Below are 9932 nucleotides of genomic sequence, written 5' to 3' on the forward strand. Positions count from 1 at the left end.
ATTAATTTACAGCAAGCATTTTGAAATACTGAATTTTTTAACTGGTTTACAAACAGCAGAAAGAGAAGATGCTGTACATTGCTCATTCCCTTACACAGTAATTAGAAAGCAGTTATAAATATTCAGCATATTGTTTCATACTACTTTGTGATGAAAGATTAATATATAGTATTATATTTAATAAAAACACATCAGCAAAAGTGTTCATCACCAAGAGGAGTGTTTGTCCATGCACAAGTACTGAAACATTTCTTAAGCATAGCTCAAGCTATGGCCCTTAACAAACTCATACTATTTCATCTATACTGATAGAGTGGAAAAAGGAAAATTTATAAAGAAAAGAGAATAAGCTACAGCACTACACCAGGTAGTCTTACACCAGCACGTACAACTTCATACCAGGGGAGTTGTGAGAAGGGCTTTCTAGCATACAGCCTACAATACTCGTATCACTAAGCTACATCAGAGCATTTGTACAGAGGTAATAAAGAAATGGGTACAACCCACAGCTTAGCAAAGGGTTTAATATTAAAGCCTTGGTGAGAAATAGGAAGAAAAGCAATTTTAACAGAGAGATATGAAAATTAACAAAAGACAAACTGTACAACTCTACCCAAAATTACTTGTGCAAGTGAGACACGTGACATTATTGCAAACCGGTATTCAAATCCCAGATTAAATGTCATTGTCAAAGCTCACTTTTCTATTTTTTTTTTTTTTTAATACCTTGACAGCTGCTATTTTCAAAGCATATTTGTAATTTTCTGGAGAACTATGGTATAACATAAAATTCCATCTTTGCTATTCCAACTGATTAACTAACAAAACAACCCAACTGATCTCAATAAAACATATTTGAAGGTTTTCTTACTTGTACATAAGAGAAAGGGCACTTATTTCTACTTGTCCAACCCATTCCTGTATTGAAAAAAAAAAAAAAAAGAAAATTATGTTCAAGCAGACACACACTTCCTCACGTGCAGATCAAGAGAAACAAGAAATCATTGTCAAAAAAAAAAAAAAAAAACCACAAAAAACACCACCACTGAGTCTGGAGTTCAGCAGACACACTTTGATTGTATTTAAAGGTTTTTGGAAATAACAGTAGCTATTGCAGTTAGGTTAAGGGGTACAAGCTAGAGGGATTTTTTCCCAAAGTAGAAACTGATCTGCATGAAAACTGAGAGAACTAAAAACAATCACATAAATGCAGATCTATCATTAGAGAGTATGATTTTGGAAGGTGATAGTGGGTTTATTTTTTTCTTTTGTTAAACTTAAACAATCAGCAGTCTAGCTTTTCAAAAATAATTTCTGAAAAACAAGTGAGTGTCAGATTTATTAAGTGCATTTAAAAATGTTACTTTCTACCTTCAAAACTGTCTGGTTTTGTGGGCCTTTAGCTACAGATAAACCGGAGAGCACCTTGAGGCTTAACACTCATGTGTAAAACACAGATAACTTCCATACAAGTATCTTGACATGGTTTGGTGAAGTGCTCCAACACAAAGTAGACAGACTACTTCCAAACAGCCAAAATAAACTTCTGATAGTTAACTGCATTTCTCATACAAGCAGCTGTATACCTATAGTTGAAGAAAAACCAAAGGTCTGCCCTTTAAAGCTGATAAACAGCAAAATGTCAGTAACACCATAACCCAGACTCAAGTCATAGAAAAGTAAAAGTTGTTTCTTCCATTACCAGCCTAATCGCTGTACTGTGTTCCAATATGATGTGACTAGATTCTCTTTTTAAAAAAAAATTTTTTTTTTCTTTTTAAAATTCTTACTCAATTAAAAATTACTAAAATTAATTTTGGGGCAGGGATTTGTAGCAGTTTGACTTTTTTAATAATTTTTTAAATTCTCATGATAATTTTCAAATATAGAATAACTTAATATTAGTTTCTCTGATCATATAAAAAAGCTACTGTATGCTTTATTTTTCAAAAAGATTTTTTTAAACATTAGTAGACATGTTCAAAAAAGACATTTTCTATACACACAGTGCAGTGCTGTAAACCATTCACACTGGCGTAGTTCAGTGCACTCTAAGTTCTACTGGAAAACAGCATGGTTTACCATTTAGCATAGCATATAACCTTAGTATTTGACTAACAAAGCTTTGTGATTAAATATCCTGGAAGAAACCAAGCAAGACAGAAGCAGAATAGGCTAACACCCACTTTTTTCCTCCTTCCACCATTCATTTTGGAAACTGAAATAAAGAACCATCTGGTTAGCCATTCTAACTAGGGATGCTGTAGGCATGGCAGGGGAGAAAAGAAAGAAACAAAAAAAAAAAATCATGCTTTGATTTCTAGGAGGGGAAAATTTAATAACATTTATGTACAAGCACTTAAAAAAAATTAACAGCTTTTGCACTGTTGTACTGGATAGTCCTCTGTCCCCTCCCCCAGCTTACAAGAACTGTTAACTCCCTAATAAAAAAACTAAAATTAAAGTAGGGCGAAAAAAATAATAGTAATTTTGCTTCAAATCAGTATCTTTGTAAGAGCTTGTGGCTACTGTTCATAATATCCCTTACATAAGTACCTAAACTTTTAGGCCTTTATTCAAGGCTGTCTTCAAGAAAAAGCTAGCCACGCTATGTTTCTTGGCATTTGCAGAGGCTAGAAGTGTTTGAATACAATTCTGAAGAGTAACAGGTTTAAAATCAAGACACAAAAAAACCCTCCCCAGATCATTTTACAACAGAGAGTACACCATAAAAGCATATATTCACATAATCCAAAGACCTCTTAAGCTCAGTCAAAAACATGCGTGAGGAAAAAAAAAAAATCCAATTACCCATGAACTTCAACAAAAGTACTGCTTTCTAGTATAAATCAAGTTTAACATACCTGCGGATTTTCCAAACATTTTAAATACTCTTCAAATGGCCCCTCTATGAACTGTATTTAAAAAAAAAAAGTAATAATGAGTTATTTTTATTCATATAACATATGGAATCCCCAGTCTATAACCCACTGTACCAGTGGGAACGTACCATTGGAAATTTAACGCTATCTTGCCCTCAAAGAGCTTACAATGTAAGTATAAAGTGATGTAGAGATGAAGGAATAAATGGTCAAACATACAGATCTGCATTCCAGAAAATAACCACATAAACAGCTTTTGGAGTCATCACACCATCCAAAACAAAACAAACAAACAAAAAAAAAAACCAAAAAGAAATCCAGCAACCAAACAGGAAATCTGAAAGAAAGCAAAGATGCTGCCAAGTAGATGTTTATGGGCAATTCATCTTAGGTGTGCACGGCATCACTGGAGAGAGCATGTGTGGGCTTATTCAAGTACCTTGTTAAAAGAAACAGGCAGCAATGGATAATCAGAAATGGGAGTCACATTTCTGTAGTACCCAAGTAGCAATAAGATATAGTATAGCCAAATCATAAAGCACTTTTTCCTTTTTTCCGTATCACTTCAGACAAACTGCTTTTACTTTCACCGAAAGGATGCAAACAATTGGGCTACACTAAGTGCCAGGCTAAGAAAGTAATCCCCCAGCTGCACTCCTTAACATGCATGAAGAGGCCAAATTCACATTTGTCAAGGCCAGGGAAAGATGCTGCAGTAATTGAGACATGTTAACTTCAAAGTGTTTCAACCATGCTGCCCAACAGAGAGGCTGTATTTAAAAAATACTATTTAGACGCAATCTGCTTGATTTAATTAAAGACCCACAGAAGTCCAAAGAAAGAAGTGATTCCCATTATGAACTTAAGCTACAAGCTGGATGGCCTCTTTACCCATAGTGATTAAGAAACAAGGTAATAAGGAAAACTGAGCAGAGTAGTAAGATTAAAAGTTCTGCTTTAGCCGTTTTGAACCTGGCTGGACAGTGTTGTTCATGACAAGAATCAAAAATTCCAGCCAAAATTTTTAATTTAGACAGAAGCAATCAGGTATGAAGTTAAAACATGGATCAGTAAAACAGGATCAGACAGTAGTTGTTTTGTGTGTCAAAACTAAATAACCTAAAGATAATGCAAAGAGGAAGAAAGGAAGGCCACCAGAAGGTTCTAACAGGAAACTGAAGAGTTAAAAAAAGAGAATTAATATAAGACAGCAGCAATCAAAGATAACACTTCAAGAAAGGATGAGGATGAAGATGAAGATGGTGGTTACACACAGTCACCTGAAGCTTTGGTTACAGCAGTATCAACAGAACGAGAGAGACAGAAATCCAAGCTGAAATGGTTACAACAGACAGAGAGAAGAGGAACTTCAATGAGTACAACCAGTACACGTCAACGGAGCATAACTACCAAGAAGGCAGATGAGCTGAACAAAGAGATTATGGAAAGAGGCATTTGTTATTTGTTTGGTTGGTTTTTTTAAGAGAGATACTATACTTGGTGTTTTCCATCTGGAATATAGCATTGTTAACGTAAGAGAGATGGAGAGCAAAGGAGATCAGCAGAGCTGAAGTGAGGTACCTGAGGGAGTAGGAACACTAGGAAATGCGAGCAGATGTGAAACACCTCAACCTTGTACATGAAAACACCTATTCTGAAAAATTACAAGAAACTTTTAAATAAGAGACTTTTCATAAGGACGGCAAAGATGGATAAAGGAGAGGTCATATCGCTTGGATCAAATCTGAGGAAAAAAAGAACCATGAGACTGGGAGTTTGGAAGAGAGAGACACCAAGATAAAACCAGCTAGGGCTGACAAAGCAGTTACCTGGCTGAGAACTGAACTGGGGAGGAGAAACACCACACATTGAGAGTCAAGAAGGGTCATGGTATTTCCAAAAACTATGCAATACAACAAGAAAACAGAAGTAAACAAGAAGATATTGGAGTGAGTGGGGTATTTCTGGAAAGAAAGGGATTAAAAAGCCAGCAGTGAAAAAATAAAACTAAAAAGAAGGGAGAGAGATCTAAGAGTTGATAAGTCCTCAGATGGACTGGAAACAAACAGTCCTGGCAAATGGAAATAGCCAAGTCAGAGATGCATCTCTCTGGGAGAATTCACTGTATTTTATGTCATCCATTCTTCACAACTTCCACATTAACAGTGATCAGTCACATTCGAGCACAGGGCACTTTGCCAGAAATTAGAGCGAATACACTCTTCTTCCTGCTTTCCTTCTCTTCCCTATGCCAATGTGCATCTAAAACAGCCTTTTTATTTTGGGTCCAGGTAAATTTAGAACAGAAAAAGAGAGCTGAGTAATAATCCTCTAGTAACAGATGCTTACACATACTATTGTTTTGGCTATCCTAGAAATTATTTAAATGGTGTATACACTAGAGCATATACAAACACAAACAGGAGTGCCATTATTTATTACTGTTCTTTTAAAAGGAAGGAAAAAAAGGATTTTATAATGTTAACACTGACGACATTGGCCAAATACAGATCAATATCAAAATCTTTTATGTTCATGGTTGATGGCGAACTTCGTTACAGATGTTTAGGAAAAAAAAAGAAAACACAGTGGAAACGCATAATAAATGGTAGACCCTGAAACAAATTTCACTAATCTCGTCGGTCAAATCCCTTATATATTGTAAAAGCAATTAAATAGCACAATAAGAACATTTTATGACCTTTATTAAAATTGGCATTATACTACAATAAAATCCAGATTTTGGTAGCTCCACTACAGACTATTAAAAAACAAAACAAACCTTCTTAAACTTGAATGAGCACTAAAAACTATTCCCACCCCACACCCCTCCAGTATACAGGTCTTTCTCCAGGCTTATGAAAATGAGTTACCACCACACATATGCCAATTAATTTAAAGAGCACTCTCTTTAAAAAGCATCAGCTAGTATATAGGTATGATGAATACTGTCACAAACAGCAGAATATACCTTAGAAAAGTGGAAGGAATAAAGCAACATTTTTTTAAATGCTCACAAAGAAAACAGAAATACTTACTGCTTCAAATTTCTCCCTATTTTTCCGAAGATAGTCTACACAAGCCATCCTAACATCAATATGCCGAGACTGAGAGTGTAACACCTACAAAGGGAGAAACAGAAAAAAGTGATACTGGTTCTGCGGAGTTTTGATGATGGGTCACAAATAATTAATGCTGTTGTCATACAGGCTTGGGAATACTCTAGTTTTATTTTTAAGAATATTTAAAATGCACATTCATTCAGTAACAACATCTTTATGGAGGTGAAACCTCAATTATTTAATCAAAAATTAAGTAACTGCAGAATTCATAGATTTACTAAATTCAAACATTCAATTTTAGAAGGAATTATTGAGCAAAGGAATAGCATTTGTTGTCATTCTTTAACCAGCTCCTTTGTAAAGGAGTTAATTAATTGAAGACCTTTACGTTACCGCAGGAGTGGATGAGGAAATCAACTACCAACATGCACTCATTCCAATGAAATCCAGCCAAACCTAAGAGACTGCAGGGTTACTTTCTCTTGACTTTAAGAGGTGTAGGTCTGTTGCCCAAATACTGATTTGGAAGCCAGGAATTCAGATCCCCGTATGACACATGCATTCTACCTCCTGTTCAAATCTCTGCTGGAAAAATATTACTTTCATCATAGGTTCAGAGTTATCTCTAACGTGACTTTGTCTGCATCCTCACTACAACGTAGGGAAGTTCCAGTCAATTTAAGTTGCACCCTCTCTTGCAATACTTACACGCTACCCTCAAAACACTTGCAAATTCAGATCAGTTCAGTTCTTCTGCATGAAGAATACAGAGATTAGGCCAAATTTGTGGATAAACATCTACTAACTTTGAATTAAAGACCTTCCCTTTCATAAAATAAGAATGGGATGTTAAAAATTTGATTAATAGTTGAAAAAGTTCTATATACACTGGTGTGTGGGAGAAACCTTCTATATATATTAATTAATAAACATCAGAGTGTCAATGTATATTCATTGATTATTCCCCTGAAATAAAAAGATGACTCACTTCAGATCAATAACGTTTCCTTGCCTCAACTTGTAAATTCAGTGGGGAAAGTAATTTGGGGAAAAAAAAAACCAAAAAAAAGTGAACGTGTATAATTAGCACAGGAATCTGGGCTCCCACAATCAGAAGCACCAGAGCTCCCACTACTGTTTGTTTGTATTTAAGACAAGATGACGCTGTCACTTTTTTCCTTTAACAGTAGTACTAAAATGGGGGAGGGGAATTCAACAGGAAGAACTGAGAATAAATTCTCTAATTTTATAGTAAACCAATTAACAAAACTCAGAACAAGGCTTTTCAGCTCTTTCCACTAAACTCCATTTCCTAAATAGTTTCATACAAAGCAGTTGTACCCACATGTTGAAATCTTACATTGAAAAAAGCTCTCAGGAGGCAGTGGAAGGTCAAAACAGGTAACAATTGCTTGATGACAGAAGGAGACTGTACACACAGAACTTCTCTCACCCCGCAAGATAGAAACCTTTTTTTTTTTTTTTCTTCCCTTGGCACACGACTGTGTAACCTCAACTTGTACTCGTCTGCATTTTAACACTAATTATCACCTGCTAATGAGATCCACTTCCCATGCTTTCATGCGAAGTAGCTTTGTTTATGTAAGCAGTTACCTGCTCGGCCACAGCCCTGAAAAGACAAGATCCATCCTTGGCAACCCTCTTTCTGTACAAGCCCTGAGATCGCAAGTAGCAGTCCATAGAAGCGTCGTCCATGCCGCTGCCTCGGTGACTCTGCTCCCCGCCGTCGGCTTTGCACGCCGCCTCCATGTTTACCGCCGCGGAGAATCGCTGCACCCCTCCTAGCCCCACATGGCAAGGCGAACCCGCCGAGCAGCTCCCGGGCCGGGCAAAGGGAACGGCAGCAGGTCGCGGAGGAGAGCGCTGGCCCCTCAGCACTCGAGGTAGCAGCAGCAGCAGCAAGAAAAGCGGCCGGTCTCACGTTATCAACTTGCATGTGGCAATCGCGGAGAGAAACTGCCAAGTTTTTACTCCGCGGTCTGGACTTCCAGCTCCATGAAAACCGTCGCTCCTAGGCTTCTCCGGAGGGCCGGGCGGCAGCTCCCGGACGCCGCTCCGGCGGGGTCCCGGTCCCGCTTCTCCCTCGGGGCGGCGATGGCCGGCGGCTTCCGCAGCCCGATCGCGCAGCCGGCCTGCCAGGCGGAAAACAAAAGAGAAAGGACATGTGCTGCTGCCGCCGCCGCCGGGGAGAGGAGGGGGGGAAAGAAGCGTAACCTGGCGTTTATTTTCACTTTCAACCCGGGCGCTTCTGGGAGCGGTAGTCCCGGAGGAGGAGGAGGAAGCAGCGGGAGCCGGGCGGACACAGCGGCCCGGGAGCGGGGGGGGGGGGGGCACCCGCCGCGCCCCGCTTTCGGGGTGCTCCGGGCTTGGCTGTCAGCCCTGCACCGAGCCAGGCCCATTTCATCCCGCGACGGCTTTTTAGTTTTATAACTAACACCGGGATGCCTGACATCTAATCCATAGATACGGGGGGATTGGGGTTTGTTTGTTTTGGTTCCCCCCCACCACCACCACCAGATTAGACTTTAAGATTATTTTTGAAAGCAGGAAAGAAGATGGAAATAAAACCGGGGTAGTAAAAGCAGCCCTAATTAAAAAGGGATTAAAAAAGCCATAGCCATTCAACACTTTTAATATACTACTTTTTCTGTATACTGCTCTTAGAGGTAAGAAGCAGCAGCAAACATTTTTATTACAATTGCATGACTAAATTTTGCTTGGCGTTGTAAACAGGCTTTTTAGAAGATTTTAGTGCCCAAAATGTGACAAGAAAGGAAGCTTTACAAACTCGGAAGGCTTTTTTTTTTACTGTGATTGTGCAACCTACCTAAAAAGGAGAGCTACAAAGCTCTCAGTAGCACTAGCAATAAACAAACACTCCCAGTTACTTCTTAGCTCAAGTGAACGAATTTAGATGCAAGAAAGGGAGGCGAAAACAGAAGGAATGAAAACCCTGATTTTTACTTTCAGCCAACAGGAATAAGACCAGGGAGAGCTGTGACTTGAGCTGAGATCTGTATATAATACCTGATCAGTTAGAAGTTACCAGCCAGGCTGAGTCAGGAGAAAGTGCTGTAGCAGCTCTGTACAAGCAGTGTATCAAACCCCCTTCTCCTAACAGGAGCCCCGGTTTGCCAGAAAGAAGTTGGTCTACCACAAACAAAAGCAAATTCCCGAGGATCTCTGTAGACAAGGAGAATAGAAACTGAAAGAAGTGCAAGCAAAGCCCTAACAGCATCTGAAACTCCAAGATACACAGAGGTGGTTAGGCAGCGCAGAGATGTTTGTGACAAAGAGTGTGAGGTAAAAATGCTAGCGAGGGACTGGAGGGAAAGCTCAAAGTTCTCACCAGAAGATGGGAAAGGTCATCTATCCAGACTGAACTATAAACAGTTGCTGCCACTGAGTCAGCTACCATATACACTGAAGAAACTCAGACCAGCAGAGCCCTGCCTGTGAGAGGTGCTGCTTCTGTAGCTAAAAGTGATTTGACAAGATGCTTTGCAGACCTGTCAAACTAGTGTCCAGTTACAGAGTTTCTTAGGAATATTCAATTTTTTCCTCACCCTATTTGTCACGGTTAGAGACAGAACTATCTCCTAACATGTTCACAAATTTGTCTTCCTTCATATTTGAGCCTTTTGTCATTGTGATTCTAAAGGCCAGTTAGGGGAAGGGCAAACGCCTTTCATCACCTCTGTTTGACTCAAGAATGCCTGTACACACGAGGTCATCCAGTATGTGACAGAATGTAGTTCTGATAAGTGAATACACCGAGAAAATTAAAGAATTAAGGTCATATAGTTGTCAGTTCCCTGAAAGCCACTCTTTTTGCAACTGACTCCTAAAGTCGATCAGGCAATGGTGACCCACGGATTTTTTTTTTTCCTCAAGTATTGCTATACAAGAAGCAATCTATTTCTAAAACACTGAAGTTCTCACTTAAGAAATCTAGCCTGTACACACA

The 9932-nt window shown here is 38.8% G+C and overlaps 1 protein-coding gene across 5 annotated transcripts in view; it reads right to left on the reverse strand.

Moving 5' to 3' along the window:
• The window catches only part of OTUD4 (OTU deubiquitinase 4), a 32937-nt gene extending 24975 nt beyond the window's left edge, over nucleotides 1–7962 (reverse strand). For 4 of the 5 annotated variants that reach the window (XM_075709839.1, XM_075709840.1, XM_075709841.1 and 1 more), the window contains exons 1-4: nucleotides 7559–7962; nucleotides 5921–6004; nucleotides 2865–2915; nucleotides 872–918 (exon numbers count right to left, since the gene is read on the reverse strand). In XM_075709839.1, the coding sequence (XP_075565954.1) occupies nucleotides 872–918; nucleotides 2865–2915; nucleotides 5921–6004; nucleotides 7559–7714 (338 nt within the window). In that variant the 5' untranslated portion in view covers nucleotides 7715–7962. Of the gene's footprint in view, nucleotides 1–871; nucleotides 919–2864; nucleotides 2916–4711; nucleotides 4743–5920; nucleotides 6005–7558 lie in introns of those variants that run through there. The other variant, XM_075709842.1, reaches the window with a different exon arrangement.
• Between the last annotated feature and the right edge of the window lie 1970 nt (nucleotides 7963–9932).

Source organism: Pelecanus crispus, chromosome 4 (assembly GCF_030463565.1).
Source record: "Pelecanus crispus isolate bPelCri1 chromosome 4, bPelCri1.pri, whole genome shotgun sequence".
Lineage (NCBI taxonomy): Eukaryota > Metazoa > Chordata > Aves > Pelecaniformes > Pelecanidae > Pelecanus > Pelecanus crispus.